We start from the raw sequence: 24,678 nt of genomic DNA, 5'->3' as shown, positions 1-24,678 counted from the left end.
TTCTAACAAAAAAAAATTATTAATGAAATGAAAATTGGAACATTTCAAGTGTCCTGAAAAACTGCGAAATATGGACACGTAGGGTAGAGGCCACATCTCTCATTGTGTCTGTACACTGGAGAGCACACTGATGGTGAGCAAGAAATCATACAGTGGAATTTTACTCATCTGCAGTCACTTTACAGAAGTTGCACTAATAGTTTCCCCACTTCTCAGCAAAAATTCAACAAGACCTCACTACAATGAACTGTCTGCAAGTTTTTTTTAAATGTTTTTACAAAATATACTACAGCATATGACCCTGTGAAGTATCAAAGCAATACTCAAGCACTTGAAATAATCAGAGTACATTGCTGGATCCAGTAATCTTGCTCTTTTATTGGATTTGTTTACCCACTACTTTAATTCCATGAGACCATTCATTCATCCATGCAACTTAGCAAGGTCATACTGAAGCAGTATTACAACGCTGTAGTTCAGTGAGAAACAGGAAGATTGCAATATTTGTTTTATGTATTATGGAATTAGACACCACAGAATGCACAATTTTTTAAAAATCTATTTAAAAATTGAAACATTTATTTTAAATTAGAAACAAACTGAACTTCTTAAATTTAAATTTCTTAATCAAAATTATTCACGCAATGTTCATGTTGTGATTTTTTAATTTTATTTTTTAAATGAAACCATTGTACATTGTACAAACCATAGCTACTGATGGAATAAATAAGTGAAAAATTATACTGCTGTACAACACACACAAATCATAAGATGGAAAACGATTAGGTATTGGGGGGGGAACAAAATTCTTTACATCTTCTAACAGATCCTTAGATATAAAGAACATTCCAAAACATGACAATGTTTATGTATGAAGATAGCCACCCAAAACCAATATTTTATACTGCCTTGTTGATTTGTTGTTTTGTAAGTGCCAGCACTTTTTGGAATGTTTAACAATTACTTTCCCAAGCATAAAAATTCCAAGGAATAGTTCTGCTATAAAATGTTTGGCTGAGTAAATCGCTTATTTGGAAGGCCTTCTCATGTGTTCCACAACCTAAGCTAAAATTTACTTTTTTGCTTCTAGTTTCTTTTGTTTTTGTAACTGAAGCTCCAACATTCAGCATGTAGCAAGGAAGCACTTCTTGATATTTGCACTAACTCTAAAACATTAGCTGTATGAGAACTTTCAGTTACCTCGAAGTAAATTACAACTCCCCTTCTGCTTCATGTCTCAATGCTTTCAATACACTCTTTTACAGTGAGTTCATAAAACAAATTTCTGGTAGAGATGGGTCCAAGCCAAAACATTGAATCTAGATGTGGTTCCAAACCTCAAGTAGATATGGATCCTATGTTTTGGTCTGATCACATCTGTACTTTCTGGCATTAAAATGTGTTTAATCACACCCACTGGCCCATTAATATTATCAGGCACTTCAAAGAAAGACTAATAACAGTCTTATACATTATTTTGGATTTCTTCATACCAGGTAATGTCAAGGTCTCTCCTCTTAGAGAATGACACTAACAGGTTTAAGGAACCCAAACCTATCTGCTTTTTCAATTGTCTGTTGTCACTAGAATCTGTGGTGAAAAGAAGATCTGAATGTATTTTGTATAAACTGTAAATAAAAAGTTACTATTTTAGAAATAAAGCCATTAGCAATAGCTGGTTTGTTTTCCAAGCCACAGTACAATGGACACAGTTCTGAGCAGAAGCCACAGGAGAAAAAGAAGGAATTTTATAGTTAAACCTGTTGGTGTCAGTAATGCCAATAAACATTTCTATCTAATGAAAAATTTGAGGTATTTTAGTACTATTTATATTTTTCTTCCTAAAGTACAGGAATCAGCTTTGAAATCAAAAAGCTTACCTACCCCTTCAAAAACTTGTAGAAAAATCAAAATTAAAAACATTTTGGGATGCATCTGAAGATGGTGATCAGTAAACATGACGACTTGTAAAAGGTGGCATCTGATTCATGTAGTTTTAGCATACAAAATTAAAATGCTAGTGAATGTGTTTTGAAAAGTCTGATTTTTTTTTAAAATTTGCCCATTTTATATATCAAATAGAATTTTTCTCACAAAATATCAATTAAATCTGAGTGTATTTATACATACAAACTGATAGCCATTGACCAGTTATCAACATTTTTAAGCATACACACAATTCAAGAGAGAAATTACCATTCCAATATGTTTATTGTGCAAATATAACTTTTGGCTCCTCAGTTCCTTATGTTCAGAAAGTTAATGGACTTCATGATCTGACCAGAGAACCCAAAAACTTATTAGGGAGCACACTGGTTTCATGAATGATTTGCAACCAAATTTTATTTAGTTGAGATCCAAAAAAGTTTATTTCAACATAAAAGGAAAAATTCCCAAACTGAGCATAGCAAGTCACTTTGGAGTTTAATCCAACAGACAATTTACGGAAGGTCAGCATTGGCTCCTCACTCTTCTCCTACTCCCAATTGTTCTTCATAATTAAGGTGGTAATTGGAAATGCAATGTAGTAGTCAAAGCTCAAGCCATTTTCACCATTGGAGAATTCAGAAATAAGCAAGTTTACAAAGAGCTAATTATGAAAATGTGTGGACAGAAAGATTTATCATTTTAAAAAATATTTACAGTTCTTAGCTTACACATTCTGCACAATTTTTGGAGATGTGGGATCTGGTTTTAAATTACAAGCCCCATCTCCCTCTGAGAGTGAATGAAGATCAAGGTCCAATCCAGCAACATTTACACCTCATGTGAATATCCTTAGTCACACAAGTAGTTACCATGGACATGACTCGGTTTTGAAGGCGCTTGGCACCTCCCTAGAAGTATTAAGCCCATTGCAACATCAGGCCCTTAAAGGCCTGATCTAGGTAGATACTTCGCACCTCTAAATGCCATTGACTTGAAGGGAGTTACACATGCTCAGAGCCGCTCAAACAAGCTTAGCATAAGCACGCTTCAACATAATTGAAAAGAAAGGATAATTTCTACCAGTAATGTAGAGATTATGGAAATAAGACTTATTTACAAAGACTAGCTGAAAGTTTAAAAAAATCCCAAATACAGTATAGCCTGGAATATATCAGTAAACATCTTATTAAAGAACAGTACAATGAAATCCAGTTCAGTGAAAACCTGATATCAGAATAAATCATTTGCTGCACATCAATCCCTTTGATCCTATCTTTATAGTGGAACTTTTTTATAAAACAATTACTGTACCCAGTACAGAGATCTGGACCTATTACTTAATCTACTTTACTTCTATTAAATTTATTCAGATCTGGAATATAAATGGTAAATAAATCATATTAACTTCCGATGAAGTTAAGAATAGTTTAAAAGACCAGATTTACAGTTTGCGAATGCCGGGCATTCAATAAAAGGTCTCCACTGTAGCTGCAGAAAAATAAAATGACGCTTCTTTGTCTCCTTGGACTCCAAGTGTGAAAATGGCTTCCAGATCAATTTTATCTCTATTTGTTAAGTTTTAAGCATCAGGGATTTAAAATAAAAAAAAAAACCAGAAAAACTTACTACATGGCATTATACAAACATAGGCCACTTTGCAAAGGAGACAGCTGCAAAACAACTTTAAAAGTTAGCACTGTTTTCAGAACACAAGGCACAAAACAAAAGCAGACATCACACCAGAACAATGAACTTCACATGAAAGCTAATACCTGACCTGTACCATCCTTAAATATCTTACATTGTTAAATAGAGAAATGGAAAAAAAAAAATAAAATAAAATAAAACCAGCAGCAACATAATTGTAATTTTGACTTTAGAAACAGTGCGTAGACCCCTCCTGAGTTGTTTACTCCAACCATTTCAGAGACAGTAACTTAAAAGTTCTCAATGTTTGTTTCACAGGAAAAAGTTTTCAGTGTCTGAGAAGTTAAACCTTTGCTAGGTTTTCTTGGATTTTTGCTTGGTAACTTGAAAAGTTAGGAGTTCTGTCCTCATCCAAGAGAAGATGCTTAAGTAAAGTTGTTCTATGATTAAGCCCACTGATGTACCTTACATAAAAACTGATCAGAAAAAAATCTATAGTCTAAATCTCTTCAACATTTTGTTGGGAAGCCTCTACTTTCATCTTTTTAGAAGGTGGCACTCCTTCAGAGTCCTTAACAGGAAAGAGAGAAAGAATTCATGTTATCATTGGACTGAATCTTAGGTGCTATAGATATCAGATTAAAATAAAGAGTGAGTACTCTCATGTTACTTGGGGGACGCAAAATATCCTAGGATGTGAATGACATAACCAAATAAACACACCTCCTGAAATCATCCTTCTAAAACATCATGTTGCTTGGTCTTGTTGTTACCTAGTCACATAGGGCAAAATCCTGATTCCCGGCATGAAGCCACTGCATACATTCCAAAGCAACAGCAGTAATGTGATCAGACTGACTTACCTCAGCTCCATACTCAGCCACAACAAAAAACAAAGACCCAGAAGTTACTCCTTCTAGTAGCAGCAGCAGCAATTTCTCCAGGGCAGGGTGTGAGAGTTTGAGAGTGGGCACATGTGCACTCAGACGTGAAACCACCACCAAGTCTCAGAGAGGACCTGTAGTGCAGATTTAGGTGGGATAATTCCCAAGCCACAGCCCCTCTCCTAGCCATGGCTCTGCAGACATACACATACCTCAAGCCAGAATCTGACCCACTGAGTTTATTAGCATTACATTTTTGCCAGGTCTATTAGCTGTTCTGCTTTATAAAGACGATATATTTATTTCCAAATGGAAATTAAAGGGATACATTTTGGGCACAGCCTACTGGATTGTAAGTAAATAAAATCCTCCTTATTTGGACAGTAACATTTCCTTACATATCAAACTTGGGCTGGTGCAGATGAGCCTGAAAGTGAAACTGATCAGTCTTCTTACTGTTAAAGGCAAATGAAATTGAAACAGAAGGCCAAATGAATGGTGAAAGCAAATCAGATATTAAAAATTATTTAATAGTCCAAGGTGATCTTAGTAACACAGCTAAAGAAATAAATGTAAATGTGGTTGGTCTCCTGACAGTTTTTCTTTAACTTTTTTTTAAAGTTGATATTGAATTTGGAAAAGATGTGTAAAAGTAGCTTTTTTTAAAAAGCTTAATTAAAATTACCTGAGAGTTTTTAGATGCCTCTGTAGTTATATCATTTTCTCCAGAGGATTGAATTTCTGCTTTCTCTGAACTGTTCATGGAATTTTCCATTGAAGACTGTGAATTCTGTTCATCAGAAGTATCTGAAAGAGTAAAAACTTATTTTAAACATGAAGAATCAACTTTCAATACAAGCTTATACTCTCCAATGCTAATATACATACAATACCTTTCATTCAAATATAACCAGTTGTGATTGCATACACATGAGGATATCTGAATTAGCAGTGGGGACTGAACCCATAATATTCAGCACCCAATATTACATTACCCAATTTAGCCACATGAGCTAAACTAAAGAATTCTTTTTACCTATGAGTTACCAAAAGGCAAGCCTTCTCCAGAAAATCTTTTACTGAATGTGGTCTGAAGAGTGATAATTCTCAAAGTGACTCAGTCAGATGCAAGATGTTTGTTTTTGTGGTTTTATGGGGGGTTTTCTCTAAATTGCCATAGAATTGTTTGTGTGGCTATAAAAAAAAACACTAAGTCTTCAGTACTTCCAGATTAAAAGCACTTCGGAGCAGCGGCTTTATTTCCTTTTGTATCTTCTACAGTACAATTTGCTGACACTGTTAAACTACAGTTTGGTATTGCCACCAGTTTGGTATGGCATAGTTTGGTATTGCCACCCTTACTTCAGCACTGCTGGTGGTGGGGCACTGCCTTCAGAGCTCGGCAGCTGGCCAGCAGCCGCAGCTCTCTGGCCACCCAGCTCTGAAGGCAGCATAGAAGGGTGGCAATACCATGACTCCCCTGCAACCCCTTTTAGGGTCAGGACCCCCATTTTGAGAAACGTTAGTCTCCCCCGTGAAATCTGTATAGTATAGGATAAAATTACATAAAAGATCAGATTTCACAGTCTGTGATGCGTTTTTCACGCCTATGAATTTGGTAGGATTACCTGTCCTCAGAGTCATTCAGACCTGCCAATAATTAGTGTACACATAGGAAAATGTTCTAAAATATTTGTTCATTATAAAAATGTTGATTTTAAAGAATTAGGGCCAATTTTTCCCCTAACCTTCCACAATGACTTCAGAATAGTCACAAGATGTACAGTGGAACAGATTTGGGTCCTTAATTTGTTACCTGCTATTTAAATTCAGCTTGACAATGTCACAATCAGCTATTTGATCAAACAGCATCATTCTCCAATGGATGATGGGTTATTTGGATTTAGAATCCCTAAGTAAACACAGCATCCAACCAGCAAAAAGGCCAGATTAGTATGCATTTTGCCCTAGCTTTTCCCTCTCATTTCACAGTAACAGCCCTGGAACCAACCCAAGGAAAGATTTTCCTTGAACCTAAATTTAGTCATGGGAGATGTACATTATGTAATCGGCTGAATTCACCCATGAACAAGTTAAAGGCAAGTTTTCCATCTGGCAGGAAATCCACACAGTTCCCAGTGAGCAGTCAGTTGAGAACACTATTTTATAAAATTTGGCTTTCCTGTGTCTACTTTGGTAGTGATTTAACTGCCAAATTGCCCCGCATCTAAAAGTTACATTCTAGCCATTGAAGGTATTTAGCATGATGTACATCGTTCTAATATTACTTAGATCAGTTATCTCAATTTAAATTGGATATTGGATCTACTGAGTTAAGAACTGAATCAGTAGGAAGAGGTTTGTGAAGGACAATTTAAATGCTTTGTTATTGCAGGAATTTTGCAACCAGATTATTAGAATGCTGTTAAGAGTATATTTTATATATTATAATAGGGAGGAGACAATGGTACTTTCAAAACATCACAACATAAGATTTTGCATAAATACATGGCAAATGTTTCAGTTACTAAAATTTTACAAGGCACCAAAGAAATATAGCATTAACAATGTCAGATTTAAAACATTTTCACCAACATCATGTTTGGCTGTTTTTCAGCGCAGCAAATAAAATACATTATGTACTTTTTAGAAAACTGGGCAAACAAATTCAGAGTTAGCTTTAAAAGAAATGTAGCAAAGTGAATTAAAAAAAAATAAAGTTAAAATAAAAATGAACACATACAAGTTACAAAATACCAATATTTGTTATTTCCATTTTTGTTTAGAGCCCAATGATGCTAGGTGAAGCGCATCCTCAACTCCCACTGGCTGAGCACCTGGCAGGATCAAGGCTTTGATAAATGTCTAAATGGTGACATACAAAGGATTTTTTAAGATTGGGGTTTAAGCCTATTTTTTGCTTCTTGGTATGGATTAAGGTGGCCTAAAGGTTTATTTATTTTAAGGTTTCCCTCCTCCCCTGCTTGTTTTTTACCTTAAGAATATCTGGAATGTCAAGTCTGATCTTCCCTGCTTTCACTGGAGCATCAATGAGCAATATAAGGGAGTTTATTGTGAGTTCTCAAGAAAGCCCAAGGATGATGAATACAGAAGCAACTTCCTTCTTTAAAATGTCAATTTTCAGTTACTGACATTAGATAAGTTTTACATAATAAAAGTTTTAAAGAGTCAATAAAAATCTCTTCCCCTCTCAGCAGATCAACTTTCACCAGTTTAGCTCTTGTGATGGAACCATTTCACTAGTTCGCAATCAGTCCTCCAACCTAGGCAGGACCTGGATTTTTAAGGTATAAAACCAAGCAGAAAAATATTTTCCACTCTGTTCTGGAGATGTGAGGCATCTAGGTGCAGTAAAGGTTTCGGACCTGGGCCAGCTACCACTGAAGTCAGTGGAACTCTCATGGAAGAAATTAATTTTGTAATTTAGTTTAAACCTGTTCTTGCTCCCTGTGAAGTCAACAGGAGTTTTAAGTACATAAGTAAAATACTTACATACCAAGGACTTTGCTCTGACTGACACAGCAATGAAGTTTAGAAGACTTAAGCCAACTAGACATCATTATGGAGAAGTTAAATAACTAACAACATGTGGACTGTGGCAAATCATCACTTTTGATTTGTGAGCTGTATTTGTTGTTTTGGAAAAATGGATGGTTGTGTTTTGTATCACATGCCAGTCACACTGTTCCACTTTTATTATTTCAGCTTCTTTCTTATCAAGAATGTGGAACTTAAGTGTTAGTTTAAACTAGTGCTTCCTATTAGAAAAGCTCCAGGCACAAGATATATCTATATGCATTACCTTCTGAACCAGGTTGCTCCTTTGCATCTGCTTGAGTTTCATCAGACTTTACTTCAGTGCCATCTGCTTGTGTTGCTGAGTTCTGCTCAGGTGCTGGACTTGAGTTGCTACTGTTCTCCTGTTTTATTGGAGAAGCGTCAGCTATTGAACTCTGGTTGCTATTGTCATCTGGAAAAAAATTCTACCTTGATGAAAAGTGAATGAAATAGGATATTTTGGCTCTTCTTGAAGTTATATAATTTTATGCATCATAGCATAGCTAATATCGGATGTGATTCTACATGCCTTGCACACTCAAGAATCCCAGTGACTTCACTGGGAATATTGGGTGAGCTGAGGACTGTTCAGGTTCACAAATTAGTAGGACTCTTTACACTTAAGTCCCCTTCACTCAACTGACATTCTCTGATGCCCTGTGTTGTACACAGTGCTGCTTAACTATAGTGTATATTTCTTCAAATATGGTGACCGAGGGCTCTAAACAATAACAGCACAAAATTCTTGGATTTATATAATATAATCTCTTATCAGAAGCCAGAATTCTGTATTTTATCAGTTCATCCATCGAGAGCATCAGTACCCAACTCTTAACACTTACCCTGCAGACTTGTATGCTTCTTCATGCCCCTCCCTCTACTCAAAAGAACAGGTGGGCCTTCCAGAGTATCCTGAAGGTCTACAAACCTAGGCCACGTCGAGTCAAAGGGAGAAGCAAATTCTAATATCAAGAGCCCCTCAGCGGAAATGCCTTGTCTGCATCCAATTCCTGGGGAAACCAGGGGCTACCTGCTTGAGTGCCTCATCTAATATCATCTGCGGGGGTATCATCCAAGGAAAGAAACACTCCCAAACCACTTTATAGGTACAAACCAACAGCTGAATTGCAACCAGAAATTAACGGACAGCCAACCAGTACAGATCTTGGAGCACAGTTGTAACATAATCCCCTTAAATCAACCTGCTAATCAAGCACATAGTATCCTTCTGTAATAGGTAAAGTTTTCATGTGTATTTCCAAAGAGAACACTTATTTTTATTATTTGTATTGATGTGGGGCCTAAAGGTCCAAACTGAGATCAGGTCCCAACTCAGATAGTTACCACACAAAATCGGGGACAGTCCCCGTCTCAAAGAGCTTACAATCTAAATAGACAAAATGGACAAAAGGCAAGGAAAAAGTATTATCTCCATTTTGCAAATGGGGAAAGGAGAGACAAAGATTAAATGACTTGTCCAAGACAAAGTCACACTAGAAGTCTGTGTAGATGGGTGACAAAGCTGCAAACTGCTAAAGCTAAAATTCTGCATCTTCAAAAGGTCAAACCTTTCTACTCCAACTCAGATGGGGAAGCAGCTTTGGCCACTGCTGCTACCTAGACATCCATAAGTTAAGGAATTTCAACTTGGCTGAGCTGTACAGATGCCATTTTGATAGAAACCATGGTAACACTCAATTCACCTTGCTTTTCTTAATCTGTCAGCATTTGTTCTGGGAACTGAAAATTTTGTTTTCTGGTTTGGTTAATTTTATCAAGGAGAAGTCTTCCCAGTGGCAAATACTACAGGAGAGTAGTGTTTTTTTCTTGGAACTGAAAGAATAATTTTGCCCCAATTCTTAACTTGCACTGGTGTAAATCAGGAGTAATGCCATTAAAGTCAATAGGGTTAAATAAGTGTAAACCTGACACAAGCGAGAGGAGAAGCAGGCGATCTGAAAATAAAGCTTCTCCATTCTTCATAACATTAACCCAATCTGCTTATTTCATCATATCAATTATGTATGGCACAAAGGAACTTTCATTTTCCAGGAGGATTCTTAGCAAAAGTTCTCATGAATTTAAAATCTTGCTGAAGATTCAACTACTTGTCAAGAAAGTCTCCTGTGTTATTTTTGTTTGTCACAGCTCAAATTAGGAATTCTGTTTTAGATGTTATTGAACACAACATTCAAGCTGGCCAACAGCCCAGTCTCATAGCCACTTCCTTAATGCTTTGCATTTCTATAGTCTTCCATCCAAAACTCTCCAAAATGCCTTAAAATCCTAAATTAGGCATCACAACACTCCTCCCAACAATTTATTACAATACCCATACAGTACAGACGATCATATCTGAAGTTGCAGAAGAGATTCCATTGTAGCTCTCTGCTTTCATATTCTGATGACTTCCTGAAATATTTACTTTGGGGATGAAGTTGTGTGTTTCGTCTCTCCCCACAATTTTTTTTAAAGCAAAATTCTTTCAGCTCCTTTGGAGTCTGGGGGAGGGCAAATAGGTATGTATATAAATGACCATGTTTCTTCCCTTCATAGGTTATTAAAAATTACTAATATTGCACACTATCTATTAAAACATACTTCAATGGACAGTCTCTGCTTTGCTGAATTTGAAAAAGTGGTTTCAAGATAAATTTTCTCATATTTTAAATGCGAAACGGTATTTTATTAGGCAGTTACCTGTGCACCTTAAGGACAGACACACTGTGAAGACATATGCAGCTTGTCTGAGTTAGCAAATACATACACAAGAACTCATTAGCTTTCCACTGCCAAAGCAAGCAGTGTCTGTAAGCTGCACAAGGTTACTACGTCACTTAGATAAGCGAAACAGCACCTTGGATACTGGGCTTATTTTTGTTTTGTCCTTTTCACGTTTTATTTCAGTGTCTTAGCTCCCCTCACAGAAGACAAAGGGATTTTCTTTTACATGCAGCCTGAGTGAAAACTGCATTTACCACCATCAACGTTAATGACTTATACCACACACTGATCTAGCGTCAGGCATTTCTAATTTTTTTTATTCTCACTTGGCCAATTCTGCCATCATTGTATGCATCAGCGACTCCTGTTGATTCCAAGAGGAATCTTGTCCATTGGTTACTTCCTTTATAACAGTGCCTGGAGTAGCTTGGGCTGGTCACGTCCCACTCACCATGCATGTCCATCATCCCTGGAGAAGAGCTATTCTCTGGAGTGGTCACTTCAGAGCCACATTTTTCATCTTTGCCTTTTTTCTTATTTTTGTTTTTCTGAAAAACAAAAACACCCCCCAAAAATTAAAGTCTCTGAATTGTTAGCCAGGAAAACAACATCCATGTGTTAGTGTAAAACTCTCTCTTTCAGCTCAGTGCATTAGTCCTGTAAGCATATCATGCTTATAACTTGCATGTGGGAAATAAGGCCAAGTCAAGAATTACCAAGAACACTGATGAGGCAGTCATCATAAGAATCTCTGAGAAACATTTATACAGTTTATTCTTTATGACCACTGAAACACCACAAAAAAGCAACTATTACCAGAAGTTCTGCTAATGTTTAGTGTTTATAAACATTATTATTATTATTATTATTTGTATACTGTAGTGCCTAGGAGCCCTAGTCACAGATCAGGACACCTTTGCTTTTCATCTTCAAAACCACTGCACAACATAACATCACCCTCGTGAGGTAGCTCATTATTATCCCCCCATTTTGCAGCTGGAGAAATTGAGGCAGAATGTGCCAGTGACTTATCCAAGGTAAAATGAAGGAGCTGCATAAGAATCAAGATTAGAACTGGGGAGTTGCTGGTTGCCAGCTCTGTGGGCAGACCAAAATACCACACCTCTCTCTTTGTAACAGAAATTTTACCATAGCTTACTGCAGTGCTATAACCAATAGCACAGGCCCTAGCAGTTTTGCACCTTTCCCTAGTGCAGTCATACTACTTTGTAGCCGAAAGCCCACCTGTACATTATGCTTGGGGGCAGCTCTCTTTAGAGAGAGGAGTAGAAATTTACTAAAGAGAAGTATTTGAACACATACTTTGTTCACCAGAGCTCTGCTGGCCTTCAGAACACAATGAAAAACTCATTTTGTTTTCAGCCAAGCTGTTTTGCCTAGGGCTAAGACTGTGGAGGACTCCTCCCCCACAGCTAGTATATCCAGAGCCTTGAAGGTATATAATATACCAACAGGCCACTCCAATAGGTGTATAATTTAATTTATTATGCACCGTTAAGGTGTTTTTTGGGTGCATTAAAATAAAGTATTTTTATTCCTGTTTTTCCCAATTCCCAAGAGCTACAAAGGCAACTGGAAAAGGAAAGACAAGATCAAGAGAATTCCTGCCAAAACCGAGAAGGCAAAAGCAGAGGCAACGTCATTAGAGTAAGGGCTGGGATTTGGGAATTCTTTACATGATTTCTGACTCTGCCACTCTGGAGCCTTGAGTAAATCAATTCCCTGCTTTGTAACTTAGTATCCTATTCTGGAAAATAGGGATAACAGTGATCTACCTCACAGTAAAGTGATGAACATTTCTGGTAAAGCACCTTGAGATCTCTAGATGAAAGACTCGCAGGCTGCAAGTGCCAAGTATTTTAAAGAGTATGACGCGGTTCTGGAGAGAGAATGGAGTAGGGGTAATTATTTCCTGGAAGGGCTGTATTATGAAGCAACAGCCTGCTCCAGGTTATCATCTAGTCACCTAGGACACAGCATCTTCACTTTTTGCATGGATTTTTGAAGGTGTGCATGATGGTAATGGTGGGGGACTGAGAATTTTCACATGGAAAGGATGGCTGTTTGCCGGCCTGCCTGCCTCCCTCCCAGGCTGCTGAGACTTCTCCCTTCTCCATATACAATGTAGTTTCTGCATTAAATCTAAAAAGTGGAGCAGGAGGGATTATGAGAGAAAGAGAAATCCCAACAGCAGCAAGACAGTCCTGCATACACACACCCCTGCCCCATGTCCTGTGTAATAGCAGGAGCTGCAAGGTTAAAGCAACAAAAGAGATGTTTGCATCCATCATGTGGAAAATCCGTGTCTAGAAAGGGATGCAGCATTTTCAATTAGGAGATGATGTAACTGGTCTCCTAGGAGAAAGTGCCAGCTGCGCTGCTCTTGGAAAACCCAGTTCCTGCTGAGAGGAGAATGAAAAGCCAGACTCCAGGAAGGGAGAAGCTCAGTAATCAACCCATTATGGTCAGGCAACACTCTCCAATGAGGGACAGAAACAAGAAGACAATCAAGTATGGTCTGAGGCTGCAAAAGAATTTCAACAAGACAGACGCTGGGGCACTTTTCTCTATCCTTGGAACAAGGTGTTTTTTTCCCTATTAAAATATACATCATAAATACAAACACTTACATATACATATTTCAGAAAGTTACTGACAAATCTAACAGCTCTGGATCAAGGAAGCCACACTTTCCAGAAGTACTGTGTTGTTTCTTTTCAGAGGGAACAAAAGGGTAGCAGCTGAGTGAACAGCTCCTAAACCATCCCACCAAAACAGCTCAGGTGACCCTAGGAGCACCTTGTGCATTGATGGGGGAGAGACACTAACCATACCCCCTAAAATGGCATACAACTTCCTTTGGGGCCATGGAGCATTGCAGGGCACATTAGTAAGACCCCCATCCTACCATTCTAATGAGCACTAGGAGGGTATCTTAATCTGCTTCAGTGCATGTAGGCCAAGGGCAGGTGGAGAATAATTCTTGTGCCCAAGTAAAAAGACCAGATTTTGCCCTCCCTCCTTTAGGTTCTCTAATAATGTATAGCTCTTTTCTGTTCAGGGATTTCATGTGCCACAAGGCAGAAACCCTTTAATCTTAAACAAGGCTGCAACAGCATGTGAATGTTAGAATGACCTAGTTTCAAAGGGCCTCTGTCAATTAGTTTTAGACTCAAAATCAAGGGTTATTTGCCCAATATGCCAAATTATGGTCCAAATACTATGACTGGTTACATGTGAAAGGACTCAGACAAACATTGAGCCTCACTGACTGTAATGAGGATCCACCTATGCGGAGCTGATATGCTCATGCAGAATATGTCTATGAACTCAGTTCTAATGTACTATGAAGGACATTTAAAAAAAAAAAAAGTCAGAAGTATTCTGCTGGATACAGGCTTAGATGCAGGAAAGTTTGCCTGGAAAAACCCTAGAAATTGTAACCCCCCCGGCTCAAATATATTTAACAAAGCACACATTGTAACAGCAATCATTTTCTCTTTGTATAACAAGTAATCCAATTAGTGCCAACACTTATCAATGAGATAAAAAGTTTCTATACAGAACACTTCTGTGAAAAAATAGGCATCCTAACTGACGAGAGTTTATTTCACACACAAGCTCTTCAGCTCTGAAGAAACTTTTAAATACAAGAGACTCTCTGGAAATCTTTGCAGCATGTCAGCTAGTGAAGTCTTTAGGGCAACTTTTTGTATTGTGATTACATTTACATAGATGTTCAAGTCAGGCATGTTAATTTAAATATCTCAACCATTCAACAGCTGATGGAAGGTGTTGTGCAAGTCCATGAGGGAACCACGTAGCCCCAGCAATGGATGCAGCCTCCAGGTATATCATCTACATCTTCTAACTGGCCATAGTAGCAAAGGGGAAAGTCACAAAGGCCCCCACTTATAGACATTTGCAGCACACTTGATCCGTCTACATCTGAGGCAATTAAGCTTTGCCACAGATGGCTTGGAAGGTCAAAATCAGGGGCTGGACTGTTGAATAGGCATTGGCTATGCTTGCAGTTCTTCTTGCCATCTAGTGGTGATAGAGGTTCTTTAAAGCAGTGGCTCTCAACCCGCAGCCCAATTAGCACACAACTGAGGCCCAGCTGTGTGCTAAAGGCCACAGAGCCACAGGGTCCAGGATCACGGCTGCCTGGCCACCCAGCACGGCAGGGGCTGGCCTCACGTTGCGAGGGTCTGGAGCTGCCGGTCAGCCCCGCAGAGGGTCCGGAATCCAGGGGCTGCCACGCGGGGTCCGGGGGCTGCCGTCCAGGGTCGGGGCTGCCAGCTGTCATGTGGGGTGAGGGTCTGGGTTGCCGCCAGGCTGCCCTACAATCCAGCCCTGTGCAACTGGGTCCAAGGTCGGGGCTGCCCGGCCCTGTACAGCAAGATCCAGGGTCCCTGCTGCCCAGCTGCTACCCAGCCCCCATCCAGGGCTCCACTCCTGGCCCCACTCTGTGGAGGGGTCTCTGGGTGGGAGCGATGGGCATAGTGGTCTGGGGGTGGCAGGCTGTGGTTCTCAACCTGCGGCCCACAACGATAAATAGGTTGAGAACCACTGCTTTAAAGGAGCTGTCTAAACAGGGTGCCTTGAACTGAAAACAGCAGATTGGTGGATTAGAGATTTCCTTAAACGGGGTAGATATGGCATGTCTTGCACCTTAAGGAGCAGATTCTGCAAGGCGACTGAAGTCACGTAAAGAAACAGGTTCAGTTTAACATAACCTCAATCAGAAGACAGAAATTGGGTTTTGAGTAGTGTAAATCCAGGCTTCAGTCTTTTTTGAGAGCCACTATTTTGGACATTTTACTAGACCAATGGTTTTCAACCTTTTTTCATTTGCAGACCCCTACAAAACTTCAAATGGAGGTGCGGACCCTTCTGAAAATCTTATACAGTGTGCAGACTCTTGGGGATCCACAGAACACAAGTTGAAAATTACTATGCTAGATAACAACCACCTTTCGCTGACCCCTTAGACGTAGTCTGTGGTCCCCCAGGGGTCTCTGCAGACCACAGGTTGAAAACCAAGATACTAAACTATTAGTTCCATCAAACTGCAACTTATTTCACACCTCTGTTATAGATTTAAAACAGTGGCAACATGGTCCAGTGGATAGGTTACCAGACTGGGATTCAGAAGATCCAAGTTATATTTCCCTGCTCTGTCACTGACTTACTGCAAGACCTTGGGTAAATTACGATTTCTCTCGGCACAAATTTATCCACCTGTAAAATGGGAGTAATAATGCATACTTACCTTTGTAAAGAACTTTGAGATCTACGGATGAAAAGATAAGTGCTATTAATTTTTATTTTCATTATATATGCTGTTTTATGCCATGTGTCTATCATAGCAAAAAAACAGTGAATTCACAATGCACTGCACAGTAAGAACATCAATATGCTGCAAGTGCAATGCTTATTTATCAGGAGAAAATAGCCATTACAATAGCAGAGAACATGCTATACTGCTTGGCTTGAGCATCTTAATCAATACAATAATACCTCACATTTCCATAGCACTTATATACCAAAGAATTCTAAAACACTTTATAAACTACACACGCACACAGAGGAATCTCTTTATAAGACACTGAAAAAAAGGTGTCTCTATTGTGAGATGTGGCAACCGTAACGATGCACAGCAAGAATACAGTATACATACTGTGCACAGTTAGCTGCACAAGTTACTTTCCTCTGATGATTGTATGGGTCTTTCAAAAAGAAAAAGGTGAGATTTTTTTTTTTTTATTAAATTGGAAAATGGGAATGCAGAATCTATAACTAACTATTTTAAAAAACTAACGTGATTTCAAATCTCTTTAAAAGTCATGTATTAGAGTGAGACTTGGGGGGGGGGAAGTGCTACCTTACTGAATCACCAACATTACCTTCTGCAGCAACCTCAGTTTCCCTTGGAAATCTTCTCTTTAAGTACTAAGGCCCAACCCAATATTAACTTTGAGATCTGAGGACAGACAGTATGTCCCCTTACGACCTCAACTAAATACTGGTCTGCAGTTCCAAAACTTCCGATGAAGTGAGCTGTAGCTCACGAAAGCTTATGCTCAAATAAATTGGTTAGTCTCTAAGGTGCCACTAGTACTCCTTTTCTTTTTGCAAAAACTTCTAAAGATATCTATCTGTAGGATGTCCAGAAATACTTACATCATCAACTTTGGGCTCTGTTACTGGTACCCATTTGTAAATTCTGAGGGATGTGTCGCCAACTGTCACCCATTTCTTCTCCCTATAAAATTACAATGCAGGAGACGTTAATGTTAAAACCTTCATATTCACAAAATGACCTACTAAGTTGTCAAGGATTTAAATGGGCTATCATACAGTTAAGATGATCTCTATTATACCATCTTTAGTACTGTAGGTATGTATATACCATTACCTGCATTTAAAAAACAACCAATTACAGCCTGCAAAAAACTTCACAATTCTAAGAGCAGTTACTGGCTTGGCTGAGTGACTGCAATAGCAGTAACGAGACCTGGATTAGAGATATACTGTAGTTAAGCAGAATTCTAGCCAACCAAAAACACAATGACAATAGTTTCAATTTTATGTAACTTTGTATACAGCAGAAGTTTTCAGACACATGGTACTTTGGTTGCTGTATAGTTAAATTTAGTGTTATTGGAAATCTAAATGCTGTCTGACCATTTACATTTTATTTTTGGAGAGAAACTTTCTGGTAGCAATTTTACTGTTCACTCAACACCCATGTCAAATAGCTTTGAAATTAAGCCTGGCCTACTGGTAGCAATATGTGCCGCCATGCAGAAGGCTTGAATCTGATTCTTGGACCCTGGCTCCCTGGACCAGCTGGGGTTTGGAATACTGTGGAAGAGGGAGAGCATAGCCTAAAGCACTCTATGAAGACCCCTGCCAGCCAGCCAGCCAACCATGAAGTGACACTGATGAGCTGCACAGGGAATCTGTCCGGAGGGTGCCACTGCAACGTGGGGCTATGAAGACACACAGAGTGGGGAGATGACAAGGATGCCGAGAACGACTGAGAGATTATCATTACACAAGAAGATTAAAAGAAGGTCCACAATCCCAGAAAAATTTCATCTAGTCTCTGGTAATCAGTTTTCAGGTCACAGATCATCACTGCTGGTTCGCGGATTCAAAATAAAATTCTGCAAACAGATCGATTAAAAACCTAGCAAAAACACACTAATGTCATTGATTATTGAGAAACAACTAAAATTAATTTGGCATGATTTCAAAACATTTATGGCTTTTGGGTATGGGTTTGGGTTTTTTTGGGGGGGTTTTGCTTTAAAAAAACCCACAACACTACAGCTGGATTCCAAATCTATTATTTAATACATTGTAAAACACACGTTCTTGGCAGAATGGGAAAAAACTTTGTCACTCCTGTGCATTTGCGATAACATCTCCTCTGAGGTTTTTAAGAAAGACTTGCAGAATCAGCAGCAGTCACACTCTAGAAGTGCCACCGCTACCCTCCCATCTTTTCCCTTTTTGGCAACTGACAATGTCAACCTCGTTCTTCATCTGCCTGAAGGGATACTCTTTCCTGCTTAGAAAAGGAACTATTTATAGCACTTTGGTAACAAATGTTGGCTTTGTCTACACTGACATTTGTTTGAAATTTGTATTTAAAAACAGGATTTAAACTCTGATTCAGATTAAATGGTTTCCCGCTTCAGTTCTTAGATCACAGTTTTTTAAATGTGGCTTAGCACCACCCATTCATTCACACCAACTGGCCAAAGCATGTCAGAAACCAATTTAACTGGAACCCAGTTTGAATTCTGTTCCTAAACATAATCAAAATGGCAATGAAGACACAAGCATGCAAATGCTAAGGAGAACAAACCTGTAAAGAGATTCTCATGATACAGGGTTTGTTTGTTTTAAGGATACAAGACAATCTAAACTCATCTCTAGTTAAAAAAGTCTTTGAAGTTATGGAAACAAGAATGGATTTTAGTCTCAAGGTTTTTTAGTCTTCTCCTATATCAAAATATTACTTAGAGATGCTGCACTGGAAAACCAAAAGTTCAAGGTACCTGGTTAGCATCTCAATGCAGCCTCAAAGCAGCATCTTCACTGGACAGACTGTAGAACACAGGAGGAAACCTATATTAGTAACTTTTTCCTTCTAGTATAAAAATTAGCCCCGACATTTCAATTCTATTAAGCTTCCTAAGCAGTATTTTTAACCTTTGATAACCTCCAACCAAAAGTATTTTTTCTGATTTAAATTAACAGTAATGAACAGAAACACAACACAAATAATAATTTTTGATGGAAGAACACTAAAGCCCCAATTCTGCAAACACTTATGCATAAGAGCAATAACACTGAACTTAATGGGACTACTCACTCATGTACTTCACTTTACAAATGTGATTGCAATACTGGAGCTTTCTAGAGCACGAGTACTAATAAGAATGGAGAAGACAAGCTTCTTTAACAAACTCTTAGTTAACCTGCCAATGTAAACTTTGTAAAGTTTGTAACAAGTCAAAAAATTTAACTGGTTTCGAAGACTAACAGATACCTTTTAAAATCTAGAGAATGGGCAGGAGAGTTCAGCTTCATAATTTATAAGTACAAATGAATGCTTAAACTACAAGTACTTCCTACAATGTTTTTATCCACAATATTAATCATATTCCCATTTCAAAAACTTCAAATTGTATTCTGATGTCCTCAATGTTATTTACTGTGAAAAGAAAATCACTCTGATCTGCTAATTAAAGCATTTCTTTTAATTAGATTGAATTAACATAAGATACTCATTTGTGTTTCCAACAGCACCCACAGTGTGCTAGATGCTGTATGAATTATGAACTGTAGCATGGTCTAGTAGTTGACTGAGCATGGGACTAGAAGCAAGGAACTCCTGAATTGTATCTGCTCTGCTTTGACACCTTGGGCAAGTCAATTCTCTCTGTCTCAGTTTCCCCATATTCATCTTGAAAGTTATTTTGTTTAAAAAAACAAACAAACAAACACTAACTTCCAATTGCCCCCAACCATCCTTGCCAATTTTTGTGGCTTTACAATCAAATAGTGGAAGGGCATCACATTTTGGTCTAAATTATTTTGTTTAGGTTGATAGTGATCCTTAAAGGTTTGCACAATATTTTGAAGACAGCAACAGATATGTACATATTTAGAATTTAAAATAAATACTAGTATTTAATGTTTATGTCTCAGGCTATGTCTACACTACCACTTATGTCAGCAAAACTTATGTTGCTCAGGGGTGTGAATATTCTATGCCCCGGAGTGATGTAAGTTGCTCCGGCATAAGCGGTAGTGTGCACAGCGCTACACTGGCAGGAGAGCTTCTCCCACCAACATAGCTACCACCACTCATTGGGGGGGTGGTTTAATGATGCCGACAGGAGCTCTCTCCGGTCGGCACAGAGTGGCTACATGAGAGATCTTACAGCAGTGCAGCTGCATCGGAACAGCTGTGCCGCTGTAAGCTCTCTAGCGTAGACACAGTCACATCAGTAACCTAGAACTTAAGTTACATAATCACTCAAGGTCTAGTTTTAAACAGCCAAGACTTTCTATGCAAAAATTATATACATAAACCCCAAAGCCCTCAAAGAAAACCCTGCGTCAAATTGCATATATAAATGCAACGCTCTAGTGGATGAAACAGAATACCATGTATTACATTGATACATGAAATGTCAAGAGGGCTTTTGTATTAGCATTGAACATCAGAAACAAAAATGTTTAACAGAACAAGAACTGAAAGCCTTTCCTGCAGATACAGCATTGCCATTTAAGCAAAGTGGCTTTCAGATAGACCAGACTAGAAGAAATCCACCACTTGTTACAGTTTCTTACCATGTCTGCTATTTATTAAAACAATGTGTGTTTAAACAAGGATAGCTCCCGCATACCCCATCTTCTCTTGATGGTCACGAAATGATGTCATAATGCTGAATTTATCACATCACACTCACTTGCATTGCAACAGAGTTTGGTGAAAATCACAGAATTATGACTTCCCTGTGGGATCAAGCAGAAGGAGAAAGGGGGGAATGGGAAAGAAAATGCCATTATTAGACACACAAAGTGCTCTCAAATGCACAAAATAAAACTGAAATAAATGAAAATATTTTTTCAACGTTAGGCTCTCTCTTTAGAGTTGGGGGTGTGACTTTGTAGATGTCTGTATAGTGACTAGCAGAAAGGTCTCTCGACCCAATTGTAATACAAAGAAATAATAATCACAAGACTAGCATCAGAGTGATTGGAAAAAAATACTGACCAAAGACATGTCCTTTGGTTCAAAATGTTCTTCATCCAACTGTGTTTCAGTACAAAAGCCCCCATTAACTTACATACCTAAGGATCCATTTTTATGCAGAGTCTACTAGTTCCCCAAGTTGCAGAGATGGCTCTTGTTGACTGCACTAATCTGAAGGGTATGTTTATAATGGGCCAAACTCTTCCCTCATATAAACACTTGCAACTCCCATTGAAGTCAGTGGGACATGCATATCAGAGGGTAGAATCTGACTCAAAATGGAACATGTAATGAGCCACAAAACACAACCTACTTCAGCCACATGAAAGGGGCACTATGAACCATTACAAAATCTCAAAGAGATGACTTGATTACACTAGAGAAAGTGCTAACACCCTTTCAACTACACCAGTTCTAGAAATGTTGGAAGCACTAGCTTGGATCTAATACTTGCCAGCCTTTTAACCAGCAAGCTCTCTGAAGGGTTCGATGATACAGTGTCAAATGCTGGCAACAGCTGCATAGCTATGGTAGGGCTCCCAACCTTCCCAATGTTGGTGGAGCTGAAATAATGTTAGCAATGGTGGGAAAATGTTGGCAAGATGTTAACCCATTGGTCCACTGATTCTCCAGAGGACTTGAATTAGTCTCAGTTGCCTCTGACTTGGTCAAAACTAGAGTCAGCTTTGTGCTAACATTTTAAATTTGATCTGTGTGGATGAGCACCTATTTACTCTGCCTCAACCCTGAATTTTCAGTTTCAGGTTGAAACAAACCCCAACATTCAACACAAAACTCAGTCAAAATAGCTGAGATTCACCAGGCTTTGCAGTCAATATACAGATTATATACAATTTTGATACAAAAGCACAAATTGGCCCAAGTTCTACAAACTGAACCAGGTTTCCTTTAAAGTGCTATGACCCTTGGAGAGCCAGAATATAGCTTAAAGTTTGTAACAATACCTGAAATAAGTGAATTTCACATGGTTAGGGTTTCATTTCACACTGCTTTAGCAAAAGGTTTCCTATTGGTGCCACATGAAGAAACCACATATCTCAATCATTTTCAGGGAGGGAATGGAAAGGGCAAAAGCCAATGTTTTGAAATTCTTATAAAGTATAGGGAAATCTACTTCAAGGAAGAAGTACCAGCAACAAAACCTGTAACTGATCTTTTCAACCTCAGAAAGTTGAACAGCACATGTATTTTGTACAGTACAAGGAGAGACAATGAATAGAGATGCTCCTGTGGCAATGCCTACAAGTGCCAATCTATAGCTAGAGCATATTATGGTTCTTCACCAGACCTGGGAGAGCACCATGATCTCTCAAACTCCTCATCAACAAATGAGTTACTTTGCTTCTTAGCTCTCACACACATTGGTAACATTTCCTAGTCTGTGTCCCATTTAAAGACTCTGTTGTGGGGCCAGACTTTTCCATAATAAATACTGAGCACTTCTATAATAATACAACCGTTCATCTGTAGCTCTCAAAGCACTTTACAAAGCAGGTCAATATTAACATCCTCATTTTACACATAGGGAAATGGAGGCACAGATAGCAGCCTGTTACTGTTATTATGATTTTCATCCATTATCTCCAAATGCTTTACAAAAGGAGGTAAAGTATTGTTATCCTTGTATTACTGCTTGGTAAAATGAGGTAAGAGTGGCTAAATGACTTACCCAAAGTCACACAGCAACTCAATGGCAGTTAGAAATGGAACCCAGGTTTCCTCACTCCTAATCTAGTGCTCTATCCTAGACCAGGAGATTGGCTCAGTCTCCTCTTGCCTATATATTCTTGGTGTGTATGTGGGAAATGATGAGTTATGGAATATTAACTCCCTATACTTGTGAATTATTTTTCTGCCTCACTCTAAACCACATATCTTGCCCCCAAAATCCTGTGATATGCATTATACAAATATATTTAATAAATAAGCCGATGATATTTAAACTCTCTCTTTCTCTCATCAAGTAAAATATTCCAATATTTTCTGGCATATGGCAGAAACTGCCAAGTTTTTGACCAAACTCTTGGAATGGTATAAAATGTCCTAAATGATCCTACCTAGAATCTACAAATGCTTCTCAGCCTTTGAAAGCTATAAATGACACATTAGGGGAGACAGAAAGAGATGTTCCTCTTAAATCCATTAAGATACATTGGACTGTAAGCACTTTTTGGATAGGCGGATTGTAAAATTATAAATATTTTGGCTAAAATAGAGACTGTCTCTTGTAACATCATGGATGGTCAGCAATTCTGCCATGTATTCAAAAGTCACATGCACAGAATGTATATTTACAGCAGCAATGCCTATTCAGATATATACTTGAGGATGTTCTATAATATAGGCCCATTGATACAGTGCTTTGAAACAACCTAATTGAGTAAGCTGCACTAATCTCAAAGATCAAAACCATTCACAGTGAACAACTTTATTATTACTATAACAGTTGTATTAAAGCATTGGTTCTCAAACTTATTTGATCGGGGCCTCCTTGTGTCTGTAGTTATTTATGCCCCGCCCCCCCCCAAATACATATACCATCACCCAGCTCTGAAGGCAGTGCCACGCCAACAGCAGCACATTTCTCACAGCAAACACAGCTGCCCCACTGCCCGCCCTCCATGTCCCCAGGGGCTCACAGCCAGAGCCCTGCCACCTCCAGGTGAGCCTGAGCCCAGGCTGCTTCCTGGTGAGGGATTGGGTTGGGGTGGAGAGTCCATGTCTGGATGGCCTCCCACTTAGGGATTGGGGGCAGGGGAGGCTGTCCCCTTTTTCCCCCACCTCCTTGGTGTGCACAGCCCTTCTGTACAAGTCCCAGCCATTCAGGACTGACAGCCACAGCTCTTCAAACAAAAACAAAACAAAAAAACAACCAAATAAACAAAAAGGCACATGCTTGAGCCTCCCTTGACATATACCCATGCTTCCCTTGGGAAACCCACCCCATAATTTGAGAACCGCCGTATTAGAGTAATTCCCAGAACCCAGTGGTCAGGATCCAGTCCTCATCATGCTAGGCACTTTGCAAACATATATGAAGATACAGTCCCTGCTCCAAAGAGCTTACAGTCTAAGACCACACATATTTTCTAACAGACATATTCTGCCTGAGTGAAAAAATAACCCCAAAATGAGCATATGTGCATATAATACAATATTAGTTACTGTACACCAATATTATGCCCAGTAACGAGCCCAGTGCACCATCTCACCTCTTAGTTACATACGGTGGGGACAATGTGCATAGAAGCCATTGTCTGGGCAGAGGGACCTGCTCCTGGACTCATCTTTCATACATGAGTGCAATACTCAGACTACAATAAAAGTATAACTGGGTTCAAAAAAGAATTAGATAAACTCAGGGATGATTGGTCCATCAATGGCCATTAGCCAAGATGGTCAGGGATGCAACCCTATGCTCTGGGTGTCCCTGAACCTCTGATTGCCGGAAGATGAGACTGGTTGACAGGGGATGTATCACTCAATACAGGGGGGCAATGGATCAGTGTTCATGTTGCACTCCTCATCAGTATCCGGCCTGGGCTAGGCCGGGCAAACTAATGATCCAACCAGTGGACCAAATTCGGT

The 24,678-nt window shown here is 38.9% G+C and overlaps 1 protein-coding gene across 3 annotated transcripts in view; it reads right to left on the bottom strand.

The window, feature by feature from the left end:
* Positions 1-2,192: 2,192 nt before the first annotated feature.
* Positions 2,193-24,678, bottom strand: part of BCL7A (BAF chromatin remodeling complex subunit BCL7A) — a 28,992-nt gene continuing 6,506 nt past the window's right edge. The window contains exons 1-7 of one of the 3 annotated variants that reach the window (XM_084649244.1): positions 20,664-20,683; positions 18,860-18,908; positions 16,971-17,052; positions 11,215-11,311; positions 8,284-8,451; positions 5,146-5,267; positions 2,193-4,147 (exon numbers count right to left, since the gene is read on the bottom strand). In XM_084649244.1, coding sequence (XP_084505370.1) covers positions 4,076-4,147; positions 5,146-5,267; positions 8,284-8,451; positions 11,215-11,311; positions 16,971-17,052; positions 18,860-18,870 — 552 coding nt within the window. In that variant the 5' untranslated portion in view covers positions 18,871-18,908; positions 20,664-20,683 and the 3' untranslated portion in view covers positions 2,193-4,075. Of the gene's footprint in view, positions 4,148-5,145; positions 5,268-8,283; positions 8,452-11,214; positions 11,312-16,970; positions 17,053-18,859; positions 18,909-20,663; positions 20,684-24,678 lie in introns of those variants that run through there. The other 2 variants (XM_084649243.1, XM_084649242.1) reach the window with 2 other exon arrangements.

This window comes from Lepidochelys olivacea (genome assembly GCF_965140295.1).
Source record: "Lepidochelys olivacea isolate rLepOli2 genome assembly, chromosome: 15".
Classification (NCBI taxonomy): domain Eukaryota; kingdom Metazoa; phylum Chordata; order Testudines; family Cheloniidae; genus Lepidochelys; species Lepidochelys olivacea.
Note: the sequence above shows the minus strand (reverse complement) of the source record. Positions and strands in the feature narration are given on the sequence as shown.